Consider the following 25,691-nt stretch of genomic DNA (forward strand, 5'->3'; position numbering starts at 1 on the left):
CTATACCAGCACCATGTACCATGTGTCTGTCTATACCAGCACCATGTATTATGTGTCCGTCTATACCAGCACCATGTACCATGTATCTGTCTATACCAGCACCATGTACCATGTGTCTGTCTATACCAGCACCATGTATTATGTGTCTGTCTATACCAGCACCATGTATTATGTGTCTGTCTATACCAGCACCATGTATTATGTGTCTGTCTATACCAGCACCATGTATCATGTGTCTGTCTATACCAGCACCATGTACCATGTGTCTGTCTATACCAGCACCATGTACCATGTGTCTGTCTATACCAGCACCATGTATTATGTGTCCGTCTATACCAGCACCATGTACCATGTGTCTGTCTATACCAGCACCATGTAGCATGTGTCTGTCTATACCAGCACCATGTAGCATGTGTCTGTCTATACCAGCACCATGTATCATGTGTCTGTCTATACCAGCACCATGTACCATGTGTCTGTCTATACCAGCACCATGTACCATGTATCTGTCTATATACCAGCACCATGTATTATGTGTCTGTCTATGAGCCTCTAATTCTCTCTTTCCTCCCTCTCCTGCTCCCATTCGTTCTCTTTCTCCCTCTCTCTCTGTTGTTCACTGCCCCTTTTTTCTCCTTCCCCCTCTTTTCTCCTTCTCCTCTTTCTCCTCTTCGCTCCTCCCTCCCTCCCTCCCTCCCTCCCTCTTTCCTCTAGTTGTTTAAGGAGGAGCTGACTCAGGTGAAAGAGGGCATGAAGCACATTAATGACCTGGCTCATGAGCTGGCCATCTCTGACGTCCATTTGTCCATGGAAAACTCCCACTCCCTGGAGCACCTCAACAGCCGCTGGAAACTACTGCAGGTAACTGGAGCCCGCTCAACCACCTCCCACAACATCCATACAACCTTCCCACAACCTCACCTCAACATTGCCTCAGAATCCCCTCAACCTTTCCTTCAACTCTCCCTTTAACCTCTCCATAATACCCTCGCTCATAACCTTGTGTTATATTAACTTCACTTCATCTGTGGTCATTGCACAACCTTAACCTTCCCACACATCTCTTCAACCTCCACATAACCTCCCCACAACCTCAACCTTCCTACAACATCTCTTCAATCTCCACACAAACTCCCCACAACTTCAACCTTCCCACAACATCTCTTCAACCTCCCCACAACTTCAACCTTCCCACAACATCTCTTCAACCTCCCCACAACCTCCCCACAACCTCAACCTTCCCACAACATCTCTTCAATCTCCACACAACCTCCCCACAACATCAACCTTCCCACATCATCTCTTCAACCTCCCCACAACCTCCCCACAACCTCGACCTTCCCACAACATCTCTTCAATCTCCACACAACCTCCCCACATATCTTCAACCTCCCCACAACCTCAACCTTCCCACAACATCTCTTCAATCCCCACACAACCTCACCACAACATCAACCTTCCCACAACATCTCTTCAACCTCCCCACAACCTCCCCACAACCTCGACCTTCCCACATCTCTTCAACCTTCACACAACCTCAACCTTCCTACAACATCTCTACAATCTCCACACAACCTCAACCTTCCCACAACATCTCTTCAACCTCCACACAACCTCCCCACAACATCAACCTTCCCACAACATCTCTTCAACCTCCCCACAACCTCAACCTTCCTACAACATCTCTACAATCTCCACACAACCTCAACCTTCCCACAACATCTCTTCAACCTCGACACAACCTCCCCACAACCTCAACCTTCCCACAACATCTCTTCAACCTCCCCACAACCTCAACCTTCCTACAACAACTCTACAATCTCCACACAACCTCAACCTTCCCACAACATCTCTACAATCTCCACACAACCTCCCCAAAACCTCAAACTTCCTACAACATCTCTTCAATCTCCACACAACCTCCCCACAACTTCAACCTTCCCACAACATCTCTTCAACCTCCACACAACCAATTGTCCTTAAAAAAAGCAATAATAATAATATTATTCTGATAGTCCCATACAGATGCTCTACTGATGGTCTTACAATCAACAAACTACCTGTTGATAAGAAACTGCTTGCTAAGGTTACGTTAGGGTTAGTGTTAGGGTTGGGGTTAGTGGATAGTTAGTTGAAATGCTGTTGACAGTTACTGAACATCTACAAATGATCTACTTGGGACTATCCAAGTGTTACCAAAAAAATGTAAAGTCCAATACCATCGGACAGAGTTTCTTGCAGTATGCCTCAGCAGTGTGTGGGTTGATGGGACAACTGTGTGTGGGTTGATGGTACAACTGTGTGTGGGTTGAGGATACAACTGTGTGTGGGTTGATGGTACAACTGTGTGTGGGTTGATGGTACAACTGTGTGTGGGTTGATGGTACAACTGTGTGTGGGTTGATGGTACAACTGTGTGTGGATTGATGGGACAACTGTGTGTGGGTTGAAGATACAACTGTGTGTGGGTTGATGGTACAACTGTGTGTGGGTTGAAGATACAACTGTGTGTGGGTTGATGGTACAACTGTGTGTGGGTTGATGGTACTACTGTGTGTGGGTTGAAGATACAACTGTGTGTGGGTTGATGGTACAACTGTGTGTGGGTTGATGGTACAACTGTGTGTGGGTTGAAGATACAACTGTGTGTGGGTTGATGGTACAACTGTGTGTGGGTTGATGGTACAACTGTGTGTGGGTTGATGGTACAACTGTGTGTGGGTTGATGGTACAACTGTGTGTGGGTTGATGGTACAACTGTGTGTGGGTTGATGGTACAACTGTGTGTGGGTTGATGGTACAACTGTGTGTGGGTTGATGGTACAACTGTGTGTGGGTTGAGGATACAACTGTGTGTGGGTTGATGGTACAACTGTGTGTGGGTTGATGGTACAACTGTGTGTGGGTTGATGGTACAACTGTGTGTGGGTTGATGGTACAACTGTGTGTGGGTTGATGGTACAACTGTGTGTGGGTTGATGGTACAACTGTGTGTGGGTTGATGATACAACTGTGTGTGGGTTGATGGTACAACTGTGTGTGGGTTGATGATACAACTGTGTGTGGGTTGATGGTACAACTGTGTGTGGGTTGATGGTACAACTGTGTGTGGGTTGATGGTACAACTGTGTGTGGGTTGATGATACAACTGTGTGTGGGTTGATGGTACAACTGTGTGTGGGTTGATGGTACAACTGTGTGTGGGTTGATGGTACAACTGTGTGTGGGTTGATGGTACAACTGTGTGTGGGTTGATGGTACAACTGTGTGTGGGTTGAAGATGAGTTGACGCTTGAGGAGTGTGGTCACGTGTGTTTGTGAGGTCCTGAGTTCACGCTAGGTAATTGCCGAATCGGGAGGAAGTGGTACTCGCTAAGCAAGCAGCGTGATGTCCTTTACACCAGGAGTCAGCAAATAAGGCAGGGCTCTCGTATTTATGAACTTTTATTTATTCAGGGTACCCCACACTGAGACCAGGGTCTCATTTATAATGGTGCCCTGAGGACAAAAAGTACATCAATACAGCAACGACAAAAAGATAAAAACTACAAGACAGCTATAAATACATTACATCAGGTCATTACAACAAGTTATAATAATCAATTGAAACAACTGCACACTTCAGTGAACTCATTTAAGTACAGTTTTAAACTGTTCTATTGGCACCAGGGAATCCAGGTGTCATTTGTTTTGTAAGGTATTCCATAACTGGAGCGTTAAAACTGAAGGCGGATTTACCAGACTTTATGGAGACAAGCGGGACCTCAAGAGTTAACCAACCCTGCGAACGGATTGGGTATGTCATATTTGTATATTTCCACAGGGAAGTGAGTTTTGTTAGACACTTGTGGAGCAGAGCTTTGTAAACAAGAAGGGAGTAAGGAAGTGATCTACGGGACTTCAATGAGTTCTGGCCAACCTTCTGATACAGGATGCAGTGATGAGTATTAAAACTGTCACCTGTAGTAAAGCGAAGAGGGCTATGGTAGACAGCCTCCAAAGGTTCAAGAGTGGTGGCTGCTGGTGTTACCATAGTCAAGAACTGTACAATCTTTCTCTCACTCTCTCTTTCTCTCACTCTCTCTTTCTCTCACTCCCTCTCTCAATTCAATAATTAAATTCAGTGATTAGTCTGTTGCCAAAGCAAGAACACTGCAACATATTGAATGCCCCCCCCTCTCTCTTTCCCTCTCTCGCTCCCTCTCTCCCTCTCTCTCTTCCTTCCGTCATTCTCCTGTTGAATAATATGATGCTAAATGCTAAATCCATGTAATTTGAGTAACATCTGTTACTGCTCCTCTGTCTCCAGTGACACAGATGTAATGCATTTTCAAGGCTGATTCTCAAATATTTTTCTCTTGAATAATTGAGTCTTTCTGCTGTGAGAGAACCTCCGTTAGCCTAGCAGTCTAGCGGTAGCAGCGATAGATGGTGGTCAGCTGCAGTGTTGGCACAGTCATCTCCATGCCGCATTCAAACTGATCCAAATTAGTCCAAAGCAATCTGCGTACGACTTGAGTGCATCCTGCTCAGCCGTGTGTATGCTGAGCGGTGGTAATGTTCTCTCCATAACGCTAACTTCTCATTACAGCTCGTTGGGCTTGTACCTAGGGATAACTGCCTCTCTCTCTCTCTCTCTCTCTCTCTCTCTCTCTCTCTCTCTCTCTCTCTCTCTCTCTCTCTCTCTCTCTCTCTCTCTCTCTCTCTCTCTCTCTCTCTCTCTCTCTCTCTCTCTCTCTCTCTCTCACTCTCACTCTGTGTGTGTGAGTGGATTTAGTGCCCTTTGTTGGTGGAGACGTTTCAACATCCTCTGACAATGATTTATACACTCAATCGAATACCTTGTAAATAAACCAGGATTAGTTCTCAACAAATCCCTTTTGGGACAGCCACATCGACAAAACACAACATACAGAGACAATGAATGGCACAACTTGTTTTCATCAACTCAAATCCCTCTGGCTTGTTGACGTGTGTATGGGTCCACCTTCCCCATTCCTCCGCCCCCACACCTCTATTCCCACACACAGAGCTTACTGTGAAATGACTGTCCTCATTTGAACAGAGCTGGACAGAGCAGAGTAGATTCCGTGTCGTCTGTCCCTACCTGACGCTCCTCAAAGTGCTAAGGCAAGGTGGCAGGGGAGGTGCGTCAATGTTTCCTTTTTTCCGTAGCACTATTTAATTGCCAAATGAAGGATGAGGAGGGGGAGAAGGAGGGAGGGAGGAGGGGTGTGCGTAGGGGGAATGAGACATGATGGAGACGGTTCTATGAAACTCTTGGATTTCTCCCGTGCTCTCTCTGTGTGTGTGTGTGTGTGTGTGTGTGTGTGTGTGTGTGTGTGTGTGTGTGTGTGTGTGTGTGTGTGTGTGTGTGTGTGTGTGTGTGTGTGTGTGTGTGTGTGTGTGTGTGTGTGTGTGTGTGTGTGTGTGTGTGTGTGTGTAATGTAATGTAAATGTGTGTGTGTGTGTCTCTCCTCGCAGGCCTCCATTGAAGAGCGTCTGAAGCAGCTGCAGGATGCTCACAGAGACTTTGGCCCTGGATCCCAGCACTTCCTGTCCAGTAAGTGCTCCTCTCCCTTCATGTAAAGTTGGCACTGGGTGCCGTGCCACGCTGTACCATTCCTGTATAGGGGCTGGGGGGAGGAGGGGGTGGGAGGCTGAAAATTAGGATGGGTGGTGTGTGTGTGGGGGGGTTGTTCGAGGGAAGGGGGTTACAACATGGTTGGTCATAGTGTGAGGTTGTGTATGAGGATGTGTGAGGCTGTGGTGTCTGGGTTGGGTGTGGAGGGGGCAGGCTTTGTGCCTTAATCCCCCACTGAGTCACAGCAGCAGTAGTGAGATAGAGACGTTTCCGTAGTTCTCTTTGATTGGTTTGATTTTGCCCATGCTGTGTGTGTGTGTGTGTGTGTGTGTGTGTGTGTGTGTGTGTGTGTGTGTGTGTGTGTGTGTGTGTGTGTGTGTGTGTGTGTGTGTGTGTGTGTGTGTGTGTGTGTGTGTGTGTGTGTGTGTGTGTGTGTGTGTGTGTGTGTGTGTGTGTGTGTGTGCTGCTCTGTGATGGTGGTATAATATTAAAAGGGAACTCCTGCCGTCCTCAGTCCCCCCAGCTCTGCCACAGTCACGCTGTGTAAGGACTGTCATGCTACTGGGGCTGAGCTGATTCTCCTCGCCTGTGTGTGTTTGTGTGTGTGTTTGTGTGTGTAAAGGTGTAAAGGTGTGTAGCTGCCTCACCGAGTACTATGTCTATCGTGACAGTGTCCTTGTGTCCACGTGTGTGTGTGTGTGTCCGCGCGTCTCCCTTTATCTCCTATTCATCCAGTCTAGCCTATTCCAGTCCCAGCTAGCTTGGCCAATCTAGCTAAGCTTACAGCTAAAATGCTACATTGACCGGGTGTGGGACTCCTTCATCTCCCATTTTCCGTTAGCCTTTACCAACAATAATCCTCTCTGGGACTAGACACAAAAGGCTGCGTTTACCGTTTCAGCTTCAGTCCATCTATTATGTACTGCAGCTCTCCCTCTGAATGGTCACAGACTGTCTGGATCCACGTGACCCACGTCCCAAATGGCACCCTATTCCCTTTATAGTGCACTACTCTTGACCAGCGCCCTATGGGGGAATAGGCCCTAAGTAGGGAATAGGGTGCCATTGGGGACGTGAACATGGTCACTGGTTATGTGCAAATGGCTTTTCATGCTTGATGTGCCTTAGCGATTGATTTTCCGTTACAGGTTCAGTGCAGATACCCTGGGAACGTGCCGTCTCGCCAAACAAAGTGCCCTACTACATCAAGTAAGTCTAAAGTATTGAGTCACTGTTCAGATGGCAGTATTGAGTTACCAGAAGACACATTCATAAGGTATCCCTAGAAAAACAGTATTGAGCTCAGTCCCTCCTGACCACTTATCTATTTACTTCATCAATGCTCCATTGTCCCGGTCTGGGCTGTGTTTTTCTTTCAGCTCTGAGGTGTCTGCTTGTGTATTTGTGTATGTGTGCATCCATGCGCGTGTATATACAGTATGTGTACTGGGTGTGAGTGTCGGCGTATCTCTTTTACAAACAGGGGTGTTTATTTTCTTAATCACTGCTGTTAGCCCTTGTGCCCCCCCCCCCCCCTGTCCCCACCTGCTGCCTGACTATTAATTCTTATGGGCTGTGTAACTGTGCCACTGGAGGGGAATATCTGACGGGCACTCTGTTGGGCACCTAATCCATCCAACAGTCTCATACAGGTAATGACAGGCATTGGAGTTGCCCCCGGGTCCTGGCAAACTTCCTGCTTGGGGGTCGCTCATTTATTTAGCTGTGCGCGTCAATTATTTATTGGCTATCGTTTTTCCCATGGTACATTTTCCTTTTCCTGCGCTGCTCCTTGTACTATGGGCTGAGAAGGTAGAGTGTTAGGTTAGGTTGTCTGTTTAATGACTTGTAAAGACAGTAGCAACTCTCTATGTGAAACCTCTTACATGTCCGCCATACAGTGCATTTGTAAAGTATTCAGACCCCTTCACTTTTTCCACATTTTGTTACATTACAGCCTTATTCTAAAATTGATTAAATTGTTTTTTCCTCCTCAATCTACACATAATGACAAAGCAAAAAGAGGTTTGTAGAAATTTTTGCAAATGTATTAAAATAAAAATCTGAAATATCACATTTACTTAACTCCGTCAGAGCAGTAGAGCTATAGCCGGTGCACAGTAGAGCTATAGCCGGTGCACAGTAGAGCTATAGCCGGTGCACAGTAGAGCTATAGCCGGTGCACAGTAGAGCTATAGCCGGTGCACAGTAGAGCTATAGCCGGTGCACAGTAGAGCTATAGCCGGTGCACAGTAGAGCTATAGCCGGTACACAGTGAAGGGTGAGGAGTGATCGTAGTGGAACATTGGTCCTACTGTCTTGTTGCTGCTGTGTGTCTGACCTTTACAGGTCCATAAGGTCATAGATGGAAACTACATCCACCAATTTTTCACAGTTGTGTTTTCATCAGACATGATTGTTTATAGGTACCTTCATGTGTGTGTAAAATATTCATGTTCTCAGATTTTTACTCATAGATTTCAGATGTGTGTGTGAAAATGTTTTTATTTTTGTTGCAAGCCGATATACATCCGTTGTTTAGGTGGAAGGGAATGTTCATATCCTGTGTATTTGATGTGATATGTGGTTGTCTCACCTACAGTAGCTATCTCAAGATGAATGCACTTACTGTGAGTCACTCTGAATAAGAGCATCTGCTAAATGACTCAAATGTCAAACATAAATGTTTTACATACATATCATTTTTTAAATTATTATAAAATATTGATGTCACAAATGTATAATTCGTAAATTTCTTTATAAAATGTCATTAGTTACATTTGGCTTTGTAAAACGTTGCAGTTCTACTTATTCCTCTGAGAGTGAGGCAGATATATACCATTTAGCAGAACAATACATGATTATTTGTCTCTCTGAAATGAAACCTTCAAGTGATAGATTTTAAACAAATGCATGCCTTCATTGAATAACCCCATGCTGTGATTATATAGTGAAAAAACACACCAATCTTTCATCATTTCTTTAAACAATAAAAGCTAATTTACGAACATTTCTGAAAATGGATATATAGCGTTTTGGAATGAAATTCTTCACCTTCCTTACTTTCTCCCTTGTAAACCCTTTACTCTTGTCTAACTCTGTCCTCCTTCGATCTCTCCTCTCCCCCTCTCCCTCTCACCCCTCTCCTCTCTCCCTTCCTACTCTCCCTCAGCCATCAGGCCCAGACAACGTGCTGGGACCATCCAAAAATGACGGAGCTGTACCAGGTGCTGGGTAAGATAAAGACAATGAAAGAGTTAGGCCCTTACCGTGCACCTCCGCAGGGCCTCCAGAGGCCCACAGAGCCCCTGCCACCATCACCCCATACCTCATTAAGGGCCCATATTTCAGACACCCCCAAGACCGACGACACCATTCTCATTAACCTGCGGGAACAATTTGACGGCTCTATGATTGCTTTTTCCTACATTTCATTTGAATAAATTGTTATTAAACAGCATTGGGTGGCTTTTATTAATGTTATCTGACGGGGGGGGGGGGGGGGGGTGTTGTCCACACACCGACAGACAGACAGACTTGCTATGAGGCATTGAGGGAGCGGCATTATGTAGCTACATCGCCCCTGCTAATGACTCACTGATGGGCTGATAAACACGGGGAGGATGAGAGCAGACGAGTAGGATGTCCTTGCCATCCTTTAACTTGAGATGTATTTTTCTCTCGCTCTCTCTCTCTCTCTCTCTCTCTCTATCCCTCTCTCCTTTCTTCATTAGCGGATCTGAACAACATCAAGTTCTCAGCGTACCGGACAGCCATGAAGCTGCGGCGGGTGCAGAAGGCTCTGAGATGTACGTATTGTGTTTGTCATGCAGGCTAATTGAATTAATTAATTGGCCCAATTAAGTTACGTGAGGGGAGGTAATTAGCCAAGGTCATGTGGATGAGTGAGGCATAAATGCGTGTGTGCCCCCTCCAGGACCAAGCGTAGTAGCTTTATCTTCCACAGTCCAGATGTCTCCTCCTCTCTTCCCTCCATCCCTCCCTTCCCCACGCTCTGGCTCCCCCTGACCCTGAGTCAGCCCTGCGGCCACGCTTTACCACAGGGGGCTGCTCACATCCTTTTTCATGCTCTCTCCATTCACACTCTCGCTTTCTCTCCATTCAACTCTCCACCCCTCTTCGTCCCTCTGACACAGGGAAATGGCCTGCGAAAGCACAGCATGAACGCACTGCTGAAAACGCTATACCCCCTGCCTCTCTCTCTCTCTCTCCCTCTCCCTCTCCCTCTCCCTCTCCCTCTCCCTCTCCCTCTCTCTCTCTCTCTCTCTCTCTCTCTCTCTCTCTCTCTCTCTCTCTCTCTCTCTCTCTCTCTCTCTCTCTCTCTCTCTCTCTCTCTCTCTCTCTCAGGGTTGGGGAGGAGAGGAGATGTGTCTCTCTCGCCCTTCCTCTTTCTAAGTATGGATTGAGCTCTATAAAAGTCCATCTAAAATGCCTAGAAGTGACTCCTCTCCCAACCCTAACCCACTCCAGCCATCTCCTGTGCTTTGCCATCTCCTTATCTCCCCTATCCAATCACATCTGTCATTAGAGGACACCCTCTTATCTCCAGTCCTCTGCCCAGCCTGGGATGGCCATTCAAATTAGTTTAGAGGAGCAAAATCTAATTTGGGTTGGCGCTCTCGCAACATCTGTCAGCGCTTAAGTGGGGGGTAAAAGGTGAATAAGCACTCTCTCCTTCACTCTCCTGTCCCCTGGTGGTTTGTGTGTGTGTGTGTGTGTGTGTGTGTGTGTGTGTGTGTGTGTGTGTGTGTGTGTGTGTGTGTGTGTGTGTGTGTGTGTGTGTGTGTGTGTGTGTGTGTGTGTGTGTGTGTGTGTGTGTGTGTGTGTGTGTGTGTGTGTGTGTGTGCGCGCGTCCATCCAGTGGACCTGTTGAGGCTGGTGAGTGTGGTGGACGTGTTCAGGGAGCAGGATCTGCAGCACGGGGAACATGTGATGGATGTGGTGGAGATGATTCATGCCCTGACCGGCCTGTATGAGAGACTGGAGGAGGAGAGGAGGGCCATCGTGGTCAACATCCCTCTCTGTGTCGACATGTGTCTCAACTGGCTGCTCAACGTCTACGACAGGTACAATTGACCACTGCTGACCGTTCACCTTGACCCCTTGCCCCCTGACCCTAAACCTAACATGGCCTCAACAAAACCAGGTCGTTTTTTTTAACTGGCTGCTCAATGTGTCAATGTCTCTTGGACGTCACTAATAGCACATAGCAACACATTACCTCACCTCGTATTATCTTTGAGGGGTTTTGGGTTCAGACGTAAAGTTTAATCTTCACCTAATTAGTGACTGTTCATGACAGTTGTGTTGTTAGCTACTTGTAAGTGCTACGCTAAGCTAATGAACCAAATACCTCTGTTTTTGTCAGTTCTGTTTCACATGCAGCTCTGTTTTATCTGGGACACTCTGCCATTGACATTACTGCCAATATACCTCACACATATCCTTGGTTAAATTCACCCTGTCTCCACCTCGCAAGTATAAAAACCTTTTCCCACAATCAAGGACCATCACGCTCTGCTACTCCAGTGCTCTGATTGGTTGAGAGTCCTCTCAGCGGGGCGTCTCGTTGGTGAAGTAGGCTGTGTGGCTGGGAGGCTTCGTCGTGAATAAGATTACAGAGAGGCAGTAGCTCAATCAATCTGGCAGGCGTCCAATCAGGGCAACTGAGACCCAGCAGAAGCATAAACTGTTTGATTCTGATTGCCTGTCCCTCTCTGTCAACTGCCAAGCCCTCCACAGAATCCGAGAGGCGCAATTCCCGGCGAACATGAAAAAAAGAGAGAAAAAAGAAACAGACCCATTTTTAAAATAAAGGTAATGAATGTAATTTGCAGCTCTTAATTAACTACCTGCTGCTAATGAGTGGAAATCAGCAATTTTATCCTCCACATATATTTCCTGTAATTGCTTTTTTGTTTTCCGATCAACTCTGGGTGTAAATGAGCTGTGCGTGCAGTGTCAAATCAAATTGAATTAAATGTTATTTGTCACATGCTCCAAATACAACAAGTGTAGACGTTACGTGTGTGTTTGTGTGTACAGTGTGTGTGTGTGTGTGTGTGTGTGTGTGTGTGTGTGTGTTTGCAGTGTGTGTGTGTGTGTGTGTTTGCAGTGTGTGTGCAGTGTGAGCGGTAATAATCATGAGGTGTCCTCACTAAAGAGACAACCAATGCAGTTTTTTCCCTCTCTTTTCTATGGTTATTTTGGAGAGTGGGTTTGTCAGAGCGCTTTTGATTCGGGAGAAGTGTGTGTGTGTGTGTGTGTGTGTGCGTGTGCGTGTGTGTTCTTAGCTCCTCAGAGGGCATGTCACACTCTTTGGGTGTGCGGGGAGTAACGCGTCCCACGTGGTGAGGAGCTGGGGGCACATATTGAAGATGACACACAGCAGACAGGTGCTGACATGCCCTCGCTTCTCTACCTCCTTTTATGTCTCCCCATTTCCCCCTGCCTCTCCTATGTCTCCCCCTGCCTCTCCTATATCTCCCCCTGCCTCTCTTGTGTCTCCCCCTGCCTCTCCTATATCTCCCCCTGCCTCTCCTATGTCTCCCCCTGCCTCTCCTATGTCTCCCCCTGCCTCTCCTATATCTCCCCCTGCCTCTCCTATGTCTCCCCCTGCCTCTCCTATATCTCCCCCTGCCTCTCTTATGTCTCCCCCTGCCTCTCCTAGGTCTCCCCCTGTCTCTCCCTGCCTCTCCTATATCTCCCCCTGCCTCTCTTATGTCTCCCCCTGCCTCTCCTATGTCTCCCCCTGCCTCTCCTAGGTCTCCCCCTGCCTCTCCTAGTTCTCCCCCTGCCTCTCTTATGTCTCCCCCTGCCTCTCCTAGTTCTCCCCCTGCCTCTCCTAGGTCTCCCCCTGTCTCTCCCTGCCTCTCCTAGGTCTCTCCCTGCCTCTCCTAGGTCTCCCCCTACCTCTCTTAGGTCTCTCCCTGCCTCTCCTAGGTCTCCCCCTGCCTCTCTTAGGTCTCCCCCTGCCTCTCCTAGGTCTCCCCCTGTCTCTCCCTGCCTCTCCTAGGTCTCTCCCTGCCTCTCCTAGGTCTCCCCCTGCCTCTCTTATGTCTCCCCCTGCCTCTCCTAGTTCTCCCCTGCCTCTCCTAGGTCTCCCCCTGCCTCTCTTAGGTCTCCCCCTGCCTCTCCTAGGTCTTCCCCTGCTTCTCTTAGGTCTCCCCATGTCTCCCCCTAGGACTCCCCCTGCCTCTCCTAGGACTCCCCTAGGTCTCCCCCTGCCTCTCCTAGGACTCCCCTAGGTCTCCCCCTGTCTCTCCCTGCCTCTCCCTGCCACTGACTCTAATATTATCTCCTGACTCCTGTGTTAAGGCAGTGACTATATGCCTCTCTGTCTCTCACACTGACATTGACTACCACTGTCTCTAATGTTCTTTCACTGACTCTAATCCCTTCCCAGCCCCAACCCAACTCTATGGCCTTGCTATTGGTCAGAGGACACTGTTTATTCAGCTGAGTGGATCTGTTCCTGCCTTTACTTGTCATCTGCTAGTTCTGTCAGTGTAATGCCTTAGTTTATGTATCTGTTTGCTTCCGTAAGTGGGTTTGTTTTGGCATATTGCTCTACTTTTCATAAGCCCCTGAGTGTGAAACCCTAATCATGTCACTCTGACTTTTATAGTACTCTCTTGTCTCTCTTTCTATCTCTCTTTCTATCTATCTATGTATCTATCTATCTATCTCTCTTTTTCTCTCCTTATATCTATTTATCTGTCTATCTCTCTCTTTCTCTTTCGATCTATCTCTCTCGCTCTCTCGCTCTCTCTCGCTCTCTCTCGCTCTCTCTTACTCTCTCTCTCTCTCTTTATTCACGGGGCTATCGCTACAAACAGATATGTGCCGTACCTTGATCCATCAGTGAGGAGGTGGTGTCTGCTCTCTGGGCAGGAGGAGACTGTGGAGCATCTGTGGTGTTTTCTGTCCTGGGTGGGTGGTCGGCAAGCCTGGGGTCTGCTGCTAGTAAACTACCTGTTGGGGCAGGCATTAAACTTTGACTACAATGGGCTAAATCAGGGTCACACAGAGTTTCTCTTGGTAGTCTTAAACAAATCCACTTTGAAACAAAAGTATACACCTCACACATATTGTCATGGGCTTAAAAAAAAGAAGACACGTGCTATGTCAGATACAAAGTTGAAATATATTCCATTTTGAGTTTGCGTCCCAATATTACACTTTATAAACATCACAGAAGACTGAAATAAAACTTATTGTCAATAGGGGGGCGCTATTTTCACTTTGGGAAAAATTGTGCCCAATTTAAACGGCCTCGTACTCTATTCTAGATCATACAATATGCATATTATTATTGCTATTGGATAGAAAACACTCTCAAGTTTCTAAAACTGTTTGAATTATATCTGTGAGTAAAACAGAACTCATTTGGCAGCAAACTTACAGACAGGAAGTGAAAATTCTGAAAATGGGGCTCTGTTTCAGGGCCTGCCTATTCAACTGGCTTATATTTATCGATATACATGCACTTCATACGCCTTCCACTAGATGTCAACAGGCAGTGGAAGGTGGAATGGGGTGTCTAGCTTGATCTGAGGTCGAACAAGAGCTTTTGGAGTGGCAGGTCAGGAATTTCCTTTCTCTACCAAGGCGCGCGAAGCACCTCGATATTGTCTTCTGATAAGCGTTCGGTTTACATGGCGAATATCTCCGGCTCTGATTTTATTTGATACATGTGATAATAACATCGTATGTTTTTTCAACCGAGTTTTATCAGATTATTCAACGTTTATTGGGACTTTTGGAGTTTTCCGTTCTTTGCGTAGAGAGAAGATGGGAACGTTATCAAGCTTGGCTAGCATTGTGCCGCGAATTCGACAGAAGAAAAGGACATTATAAAACCAAACAACGATTTATTCTGGACCAAGGATTCCTTGTACAATATTCTGATGGAAGCTCAGCAAAAGTAAGAACAATTTATGATGTTATTTCGTATTTCTGTGGAAAATGTTGATTCCTATTCTCTGCCGTTTTGGCGAGCGCTGTCTCGCAATAACGCAAGCTGTTTGTTATGGTAAAGTTATTTAAAAAAATCTAACACGGCGGTTGCATTAAGAACTAGTCTATCTTTCATTTGTCATACAACAAGTATTTTTATGTAAAGTTTATGATGAGTTCTTTGGTCAGATTAGGTGAGTGTCCAAAATATCTCTGGAGATTCTGGTGAATCGATGCTACGTATTCACAATGTATAATCAGGATTTGTAGCTCTAAATATGCACATTTTCGAACAAAACATACGTGTATTGTATAACCTAATGTTATAAGACTGTCATCTGATGAATTTGTTCAAGGTTAGTGATTCATTTTATCTCTATTTTGTCGGTTTTGTGCAAGCTATTTTTGCGGGGAGTAAATTGCGTTGTGTGTTTGGCTACTGTAGTGAGCTAATAGAAATATATATTGTGTTTTCGCTGTAAACCACTTAAAAAAATCAGAAATATTGGCTGGATTCACAAGATGTTTATCTTTCATTTGCTGTACACCATGTATTTTTCATATATGTTTTATGATGAGTATTTAGTTATTTCACGTTGCTCTCTGTAATTATTCTGGCTGCTTCGGTGCTATTTGTGATGGTAGCTGCAATGTAAAACTATGATTTATACCTCAAATATGCACATTTTTCGAACAAAACATAAATGTATTGTATAACATGTTATAAGACTGTCATCTGATGAAGTTGTTTCTTGGTTAGTGACTAATTATATCTCTATTTGGTCGGTTTTGCGATAGCTACCTATGCGGTAGAAACACGGTGAAAATATGCGGTTGAGTCTTTGGCTATTGTGGTTAGTTAATAGAAATACATATTGTGTTTTCGCTGTAAAACATTTTAAAAATCAAATGATGGCTGGATTCACAAGATGTTTATCTTTTATTTGCTGTATTGGACTTGTGATTTCATGAAAATTATATTATATGATATCCCTGTCCCGTTAGGTTAGGCTATGCTAGTCAGATTTTTTGATGAGGATGCTCCCGGATCCGGGATGGGTATCACTGAAAGGTTTTAACATAGAAATGCCAGATTTGTGTATTTTTTATTTTATTAAGTTTATTAATTAAGAGCCCGTGCGTCAATCTAAGTAACATAATAAAACAATCCCCCTTCAAAATTGGTCAGTTTAAGCTAGAGATAGCAGTATAGATACATCAGTCTCAATCCAACGCTTCCGCGTCTGCGGTGGAAGGTGGCCGAGCTATAGTGATGTTTGTCAGACCATGAGACGTGCTGAAAATCTGTCTAGTCATGAAAACGTCTGTAGCGTCCAAACAGTTTGGCTTGCACACGATGGTGTGTTGCTATACAACCCCCACAAGTGTCGCAGGACTGGTATGAAGGTAACTCATACAAACCAATGGAAGTATTGAAGTCATTTTGTGCCAAAAAATAAGGGGTTAAACATGTGTAAAAAAATATAAATAAAAAAGAATATATATACAGTACCAGTCAGAAGTTTGGACATAACCACCCATTCAAGGGTTTTTCTTTATTTTTACTATTTTCTACATTGTAGAATAATAGTGAAGACATCAAAACTATGAAATAACACATTTTGAATCATGTAGTAACCAAAAAAGTTTTAAACAAATGTTGTATTTGAGATTATTCAAAGTAGCCACCCTTTGCCTTGATGACATCTTTGCACACTCTTGGCATTCTCTCAACCAGCTTCATGAGGTAGTCACTTGGAATGCATTTCAATTAACAGGTGTGCCTTGTTAAATGTTAATTTGTGGAATTTCTTTCCTTCTTAAGTCGTTTTAGCCAATCAGTTGTGTTGTGACAAGGTAGGTGTGGTATACATAAGATAGCCCTATTTGGTAAAAGACCAAGTCCATATTATGGCAAGAACAGCTCAAATAAGCAAAGAGAAATGAGAGTCCATCATTAGACATGACGGTCAGTCAATCCAGAAAATGTCAGGAACTTTTAAAGTTTCTTCAAGCGCAGTCGCAAAAACCATCAAGCTCCATGATGAAACTGGCTCTCATTAGGACTGCCACAGGAAAGGAAGACCCAGAGTTGCTCTGCTGCAGAGCATACGTTCATTAGAGTTACCCGCACCTCAGGCTGCAGCCCAAATAAATGCTTCACAGAGTTCAAGTAACAGACACATCTCAACAACAACTGTTCAGAGGAGACTGCGTGAATCAGGCCTTCGTGGTCAAATTGCTGCAAAGAAACCACTACTAAAGGACACCAATAAGAAGAATAGACTTGCTTGGGCCAAGAAACATGAGCAATGGACATTAGACCAGTGGAAATCTTTTGGTATGATGAGTCCAAATTTGCTATTTTTGGTTCCAATGTCTTTGGTGCCATGTCTTTGTGAGACGCAGAGTAGGTGAACGGATGATCTCCGCATGTGTGGATCCCACCGTGAAGCATGGAGGAGGTGTGATAGTGTGGGGGTGCTTTGCTGGTGACACTGTCCGTGATTTATTTCGAATTCAAGGCACACTTAACCAGCATGGCTACCACAGCATTCTGCAGCGATAAGCCATTATATCTGGTTTGTGATTAGTGGGACTATCATTTGTTTTTTAACAGGAAAATGATTCAACATACCTACAGGCTGCGTAAAGGCTATTTGACCAAGAATGAGAGTGATGGAGTGCTACATCAGATGACCTGGCCTCCACAATCACTCAACCTCAACCCAATTGAGATCGTTTGGGATGAGTTAGACCGCAGAGTGAAGGAATAGCAGCCAACAAGTGCTCATAATATGTGGGAACTTCTTCAAGACTGTTGGAAAATCATTCCAGGTTATGCTGGTTGAGAGAATGCCAAGAGTGTGCAAAGAGTGTGTCATCAAGGAAAAGGGTGGCTACTTTGAAGAATCTCAAATAAAGAATCTGAAGAATCTCAAATATGAAATATATTTTGATTTGTTTAACACTTTTTTTGGTGTTTTGATGTCATCACTATTATTCTACAATGTAGAAAATCATGTTTCGTTACAGCCTTATTCGAAAATGGATTAAATCGTTTTTTCCCCTCATGAATCTACACACAATACTTCATAAAGACAAAGCAAAAGCAGGTTTTTAGACATGTTTGCAATTTTTTTAAATTAATAACTGAAATATTACATTTACATAAGTATTCAGACACATTACTCAGTACTTTGTTGAAGCACCTTTGGCAGTGATTACAGCCTCTTGTCTTCTTGGGTATGACACTACAAGCTTGGCACACCTGTGTTTGGGGAGTTTCGTCCTTTCTTCTCTGCAGATCCTCTCAAGCTCTTTCAGGTTGGATGGGGAGCGCTGTGTTATCGCTCCTTTAGCCTTCGGAACAGCCTCAATTTGTCGAGGCATGGACTCTACAAGGTGTCGAAAGTGTTCCACGGGGATGCTGGCCCATGTTGACTCCAATGCTTCCCACAGTTCTATCAAATTGGCTGGATGTCCTTTAGGATGTCCTTTATTGATACTCCCGGGAAACGGTTTTGCTTGAAAACCCCAGCAGCATTTTTTTTATTTTTTTTATTTTACCGTTATTTTACCAGGTAAGTTGACTGAGAACACGTTCTCATTTGCAGCAACGACCTGGGGAATAGTTACAGGGGAGAGGAGGGGGATGAATGAGCCAATTGTAAACTGGGGATTAAACTGGGCATTGCAGTTCTTGACACAAACCAGTGCGCCTGGCACCTACTACCATACCCTGTTCAAAGGCACTTAAAAAAATTGTAGCCCATTCACTCTCTGAATGGCACACATACACAATCCATGTCTCAATTGTCTCAAATATTAAAAATCCTTCTTTAACCTGTGTCCTCCCCTTCATCTACACTGATTGAAGTGGATTTAACAAGTGACATAAATAAGGGATCATAGCTTTCACCTGGATTCACCTGGTCAGTCTATGTCATGGAAAGAGCAGGTGTTCTTAATGTTTTGTGTACTCAGTGTACATGCTCCCGTGTGATCTTGAGCCCGCAGCAGTACAGCTCTAGGGTCTGGACCCCCCCTGCAGCTCTTGTTTCCTGGTCTTGCACACTGGCAGTAGCCCTTTCTTGCAGTCAAATGACCGAGTGGCCTTATGGGTGGAATGTTATTAATATTTCTTATTAATTAACCTTTAAATGTCTAAGCTGTGGGGGTGGTTCAGTCTTGTCCTTGGCTGTGTGTTTAGGGTTGTTGGAAGGTGAACCTTCACCCCGGTCAGAGGACCTGAGCGCTCCGGAGCATAAAGGAACTCTCTGTACTTTGCTTCGTTCATCTTTCCCTCGACCCTGACTAGTCTCCCAGTCCCTGCCACTGAAAAACATCCTCACAGCATGATGCGGCCACCACCATGCTTCACCCACCGTAGGGATGGTGCCAGGTTTCCTCCAGATGTGATGCTTGGCATTCAGGCCAAAGAGTTCAATCTTGGTTTCATCAGACCAGAGAATCTTGTTTATCATGGTCTGAGAGTCCTTTAGGTGCCTTTTGGCAAACTTTCAGCGGGCTGTCATGTGCATTTTCCTGAGGAGTGGCTTCTGTCTGCCCACTCTATCATAAAGGCCTGATTGGTGGAGTGCTGCAGAGATGTTTGTCCATCTGGAAGGTTCTCCCATCTCCACAGAGGAACTCTGGAGCTGTCAGAGTGACCATCGGGTTCTTAGTCACCTCCCCGACCAAGGCCCTTCTCCCTCGATTGCTCAGTTTAGCCGTGCAGCCAGCTCTTGTAAGAGTCTTGGTGGTTCCAAACTTCTTTTATTTAAGAATGAAGGAGGCCTATGTGTTCTTGGGGACCTCCAATGCTGCAGAAATGTTTTGGTACCCTTCCCCAATTCTGCACCTCGACAGAATCCTGTCTCGAAGCTCTACAGATAATTCCTTCGACCTCATGGTTTAGTTTTTGCTCTGACATGCACTGTCAACTGTGGGACCTTATATAGACAGGTGTGTGCCTTTCCAAATCATGTCCATGTCCAATCAAGTTGTAGAAACATCTCAAGGATGATCAATGGAAACAGAATGCACCTGAGCTCAATTTCGAGGCTCATACCAAAGGGTCTGAATACTATTATGTAAATAAGGTATTTCTGTTTTTATCTTTAATAAATTTGTAAAGATGTGTAAAAACTTGTTTTCACTTTGTTGGTATGGGGTATTGTGTGTAGATTGATGAGAAAAAACATGTATTTAATCAATTTTGGAATAAAAATGTAATTTAACAAAATGTGGAAAAAGTCATGGGGTGTGAATACTTTCTGAATGCACTGTATATATACAAAAATGTCTCTCTCTCTCTCTCTGACCTGCCCTCCTCCTTTCTCCCTAGTGGTCGCAATGGGAAGATGCGCGTCCTCTCCTTCAAGACGGGACTGGTGAGCCTGTGCAATGCGGATGTTCAGGAGAAGTATAAATGTAAGTATGAGTCCCGTTCATGTAGACACCACAGCCCTGCAGCCCCCTAACAAAAGGAAAAAAACAAAACCAGCCTGATTGCAAGCATTACATGAAGACAACCACTTAGGCTAATGAAGGGAATTACTCGCTCTCTTGCTCTGTCTCTCTCTCGCTCTGTCCCTCTCTGTCTCTCTCGCTCAATTCAATCCAATTCAAGGGCTTTATTGGCATGGGAAACATACATTGCCAAAGCAAGTGAAGTAGATAATAAACAAAAGCGAAAATAACAATAACAATTAACAGTAAATATTACACTCACAGAATTTCCAAAAGAATAAAGACATTTCAAATGTCATAGGATGTCATATACAAATCAAATCAAACTTTATTTGTCACATGCGCCGAATACAACAAGTGTAGATCTTACCGTGAAATGTTTACTTACAAGCCCTTAACCAACAGTGCAGTTCAAGAAGAGTTAAGAAAATATTGACCAAATAAACAAAAGTAAAAAATTATGAAAGGTAACACAATAACATAGCAGTAACGAGGCTATATACAGGGGCACCCGGTACCGAGTCAGTGTGCGGATGTAACTGTTTAATTTTCGTCTGTCCCCTCGCCCCTACCCAGGCTCGAACCAGGGACCCTCTGCACACATCAACAACAGTCACCCACGAAGCATCGTTACCTATCGCGCCACAAAAGCCACGGCCCTTGCAGAGCAAGGGGAACAACTACTTCAGGTCTCAGAGCCACCACTAACTAGCTAGCCAGTTCACATCGGGTACACGGGGGTACAGGTTAGAGGTAATTTGTACATGTAGGTAGGGGTGAAGTGACTATGCATAGATAATAAACAGCGAGCACCAGCAGTGTACAAAACAAATGGGGGGGTCATTGTAATAGTCTGGTGGCCATTTGATTAATTGTTCAGCAGTCTTATGGTATGGCTTGGGGGTAGAAGCTGTTAAGGAGCCTTTTGGTCCTAGACTAGGCGCTCCGGTACTGCTTGCCATGTGGTAGCAGAGAAAACAGTCTATGACTGGGTGACTGGAGTCTCTTGACAGTTTTATGGGCTTTCCTCTGACACGCCTATTATATAGGTCCTAGATTGCAGGAAGCTTGGCCCCAGTGATGTACAGGGCCGTACCCACTATCCTCTGTAGCGCCTTACTGTCAGATGCCGAGCAGTTGCCGTACCAGGCGGTGATGCAACTGGTCAGGATGCTCTCGAAGGTGCAGCTGTAGAACTTTTTGAGGATCTGGTGACCATGCCAAATCTTTTCAGTCTCCTGATGGGGAAAAGGGTTTGTCGTGCCCTCTTCACGACTGTCTTGGAATGTTTGGACCATGATAGAACTTAAAACTCTCGACCCGCTCCACTACAGCCCAGTTGATGTTAATGGGGGGCTGTTCGGCCCTCCTTTTCCTGTAGTCCACGATCATCTCCTTTGTCTTGCTCACATTGAGGGAGAGTTTGTTGTCCTGGCACCACACTGCCAGTTCTCTGAACTCCTCCCTATAGGCTGTCTCATCGTTGTCGGTGATCAGGCCTACCACTGTTGTTTCATCAGCAAACTTAATGATGGTGTTGGAGTCGTGTTTGGCTACGCAGTGGTGGGTGAACAGGGAGTACAGGAGGGGACTAAGTACACACCCCTGAGGATCCCCAGTGTTGAGGATCAGCGTGGCAGACGTGTTGGTGCCTACCCCAGGAAGTCCAGGATCCAGTTGCGGAGGGAGGTGTTTAGTCCCAGAGTCCTTAGCTTAGTGATGAGCTTCGGGGGCACTATGGTGTTGAACGCTGAGCTGTAGTCAATGAACAGCATTCTCACATAGGTGTTCCTTTTGTCCAGGTGGGAAAGGGCAGTGTGGAGTGCGATTGAGATTGCGTCATCTGTGGATCTGTTGGGGCGGTATGTGAATTGGAGTGGGTCTAGGTTATCCGGGAGGATGCTGTTGATGTGAGCCATGACCAGCTTTCAAAGCACTTCATGGCTACCGACGTGAGTGCTACGGGGCGGTAATCATTTAGGCGGGTTACCTTTGCTTCCTTGGGCACAGGGACTATGGTGGTCTGCTTGAAACATGTACAGTTGAATTTGGAAGGTAGCATACACCTTAGCCAAATACATTTAAACTCAGTTTTTCACAATTCCTGACATTTAATCTTAGTAAAAATTCCTTTACTTATATCAGTTAGGATCACCAGAATAATTGTCAGAATAATTGTAGAGAGAATGATTTATTTCAGCTTTTATTTCTTTCATCACATTCCCAATGGGTCAGAAGTTTACATACACTCGATTAGTATTTGGTAGCTTTGCCTTTTAATATGTTTAATTAACTTGGGTCAAACGTTTCAGGTAACCTTCCACAAGCTTCACACAATAAGTTGGGTGAATTTTGGCCCATTCCTTCTGACAGAGCTGGTGTAACTGAGTCAGGTTTGTAGGCCTTCTTGCTCTCACACGCTTTTTCAGTTCTGCCCACACATTTTCTATAGGATTGATGTCAGGGCTTTGTGATGGCCACTCCAATACCTTGACTTTGTTGTCCTTAAGCCATTTTGCCACAACCTTGGAAGTATGCTTTGGGGTCATTGTCCATTTGAAAGACCCATTTGCGACCAAGCTTTAACTTCCTGACTGATGTCTTGAGATGTTGCTTCAATATATCCACATAATTTTCCTCCCTCATGATGCTATCTATTTTGTGAAGTGCACCAGTCCCTCATGCAGCAAAGCACCCCCACAACATGATGCTGCCACCCCCGTGCTTCACGGTTGGGATGGTGTGCTTCGGCTTGCAAGCCTCCCCCTTTTTCCTCCAAACATAACGATGGTCATTATGGCCAAACAGTTCTATTTTTGTTTCATCAGACCAGAGGACATTTCTCCAAAAAGTACAATCTTTGTCCCCATGTGCAGTTGCAAACCCTAGTCTAACTTTTTTATGGCGGTTTTGGAGCAGTGGCTTCTTCCTTGCTGAGCGGCCTTTCAGGTTATGTCGATATACAGTGGGGAGAACAAGTATTTGATACACTGCCGATTTTGCAGGTTTTCCTACTTACAAAGCATGTAGAGGTCTGTAATTTTTATCATAGGTACACTTCAACTGTGAGAGACGGAATCTAAAACAAAAATCCAGAAAATCACATTGTATGATTTTTAAGTAATTAATTTGCATTTTATTGCATGACATAAGTATTTGATACATCAGAAAAGCAGAACTTAATATTTGGTACAGAAACCTTTGTTTGCAATTACAGAGATCATACCTGTAGTTCTTGACCAGGTTTGCACACACTGCAGCAGGGATTTTGGCCCACTCCTCCATACAGACCTTCTCCAGATCCTTCAAGTTTCGGGGCTGTCGCTGGGCTATACGGACTTTCAGCTCCCTCCAAAGATTTTCTATTGGGTTCAGGTCTGGAGACTGGCTAGGCCACTCCAGGACCTTGAGATGCTTCTTACGGAGCCACTTCTTAGTTGCCCTGGCTGTGTGTTTCGGGTCGTTGTCATGCTGGAAGACCCAGCCACGACCCATCTTCAATGCTCTTACTGAGGGAAGGAGGTTGTTGGCCAAGATCTCGCGATACATGGCCCCATCCATCCTCCCCTCAATACGGTGCAGTCGTCCTGTCCCCTTTGCAGAAAAGCATCCCCAAAGAATGATGTTTACACCTCCATGCTTCACGGTTGGGATGGTGATCTTGGGGTTGTACTCATCATTCTTCTTCCTCCAAACACGGCGAGTGGAGTTTAGACCAAAAAGCTCTATTTTTGTCTCAACAGACCACATGACCTTCTCCCATTCCTCCTCTGGATCATCCAGATGGTCATTGGCAAACTTCAGACGGGCCTGGACATGCGCTGGCTTGAGCAGGGGGACCTTGCGTGCGCTGCAGGATTTTAATCCATGACGACGTAGTGTGTTACTAATGGTTTTCTTTGAGACTGTGGTCCCAGCTCTCTTCAGGTCATTGACCAGGTCCTGCCGTGTAGTTCTGGCTGATCCCTCACCTTCCTCATGATCATTAATGCCCCACGAGGTGAGATCTTGCATGGAGCCCCAGACCGAGGGTGATTGACCATCATCTTGAACTTCTTCCATTTTCTAATAATTGCGCCAACAGTTGTTGCCTTCTCACCAAGCTGCTTGCCTATTGTCCTGTAGCCCATCCCAGCCTTGTGCAGGTCTACAATTTTATCCCTGATGTCCTTACAGAGCTCTCTGGTCTTGGCCATTGTGGAGAAGTTGGAGTCTGTTTGATTGAGGTTGTGGACAGGTGTCTTTTATACAGGTAACGAGTTCAAACAGGTGCGGTTAATACAGGTAATGAGTGGAGAACAGGAGGGCTTCTTAAAGAAAAACGAACAGGTCTGTGAGAGCCGGAATTCTTACTGGTTGGTAGGTGATCAAATACTTATGTCATGCAATAAAATGCAAATTAATTACTTAAAAATCATACAATGTGATTTTCTGGATTTTTGTTTTAGATTCCGTCTCTCACAGTTGAAGTGTACCTATGATAAAAATTACAGACCTCTACATGCTTTGTAAGTAGGAAAACCTGCAAAATTGGCAGTGTATCAAATACTTGTTCTCCCCACTGTAGGACTCGTTTTACTGTGGATATGGATACTTTTGTACCTGTTTCCTCTAGCATCTTCACAAGGTCCTTTGCGGTTATTCTGGGATTGATTTGCACTTTTCGCACCAAAGTACATTCATCTCTAGGAGACAGAACTTGTCTCCTTCCTGAGTGGTATGATGGCTGTGTGGTCCCATGGTGTTTATACTTGCGTACTATTGTTTGTACAGATGAGCGTGGTACCTTCAGGTGTTTGGAAATTGCTCCCAAGGATGAACCAGACTTGTGGAGGTCTACAATTTTTTTCTGAGGTCTTGGCTGATTTCTTTAGATTTTCCATTGATGTCAAGCAAAGAGGCACTGACTTTGAAGGTAGGCATTGAAATACATCCACAGGTACACCTCCAATTGACTCAAATAATGTAACATTAGCCTATCGGAAGCTTCTAAAGCCATGACATCATTTTCTGGAATTTTCCAAGCTGATTAAAGGCACAGTCAACTTAGTGTATGTAAACTTTTGACCCACTGGAATTGTGATAGAGTGAATTTTAAGTGAAATCATCTGTGTGTAAACAATTGTTGGAAATTTACTTGTGTCATGCACAAAGTAGATGTCCTAACCGACTTGCCAAAACTATAGTTTGTTAACAAGAAATTTGTGGTGGTGGAAAAATTTGTTTTAATGACTCCACCCTAAGTGTATGTAAACTTTCGACTTCAACTGTAGGTATTACAAACTCAGTCAGTGAGAGGTTGAAAATGTCAGTGAAGACATTTGCCAGTTGGTCTGCGCATGCTTTGAGTACACGTCCTGGTGTTGTAAGAGTGTTGTAACAGTGTGCAAATAGTTAGAGTACAAAAGGGAAAATAAATAAACATAACTATGGGTTGTATGTACAATGGTATGTACAATGGTAGGAAGTGCAGCTCAGTTTCCACCTCATTTTGTGGGCAGTGTGCACATAGCCTGTCTTCTCTTGAGAGCCAGGTCTGCCTACGGCGGCCTTTCTCAATAGCAAGGCTATGCACACTGAGTCTGTACATAGTCAACGTTTTCCTTAAGTGTGGGTCAGTCACAGTGGTCAGGTATTCTGCCACTCTGTATGT

General features: G+C 45.0%; 1 protein-coding gene across 1 annotated transcript in view; it reads left to right on the plus strand.

Moving 5' to 3' along the window:
• The window catches only part of LOC129827672 (dystrophin-related protein 2-like), a gene marked incomplete in the record, with an annotated part of 139,307 nt that overhangs the window by 80,978 nt on the left and 32,638 nt on the right, over positions 1-25,691 (plus strand). Inside the window, 7 exon segments of the mRNA XM_055888717.1 lie at positions 715-861; positions 5,485-5,563; positions 6,733-6,793; positions 8,757-8,818; positions 9,319-9,393; positions 10,467-10,671; positions 19,914-19,999. Coding sequence (XP_055744692.1) covers positions 715-861; positions 5,485-5,563; positions 6,733-6,793; positions 8,757-8,818; positions 9,319-9,393; positions 10,467-10,671; positions 19,914-19,999 — 715 coding nt within the window.

Source organism: Salvelinus fontinalis, chromosome 29 (assembly GCF_029448725.1).
Source record: "Salvelinus fontinalis isolate EN_2023a chromosome 29, ASM2944872v1, whole genome shotgun sequence".
In the NCBI taxonomy this organism is placed as follows: Eukaryota; Metazoa; Chordata; class Actinopteri; order Salmoniformes; family Salmonidae; genus Salvelinus; species Salvelinus fontinalis.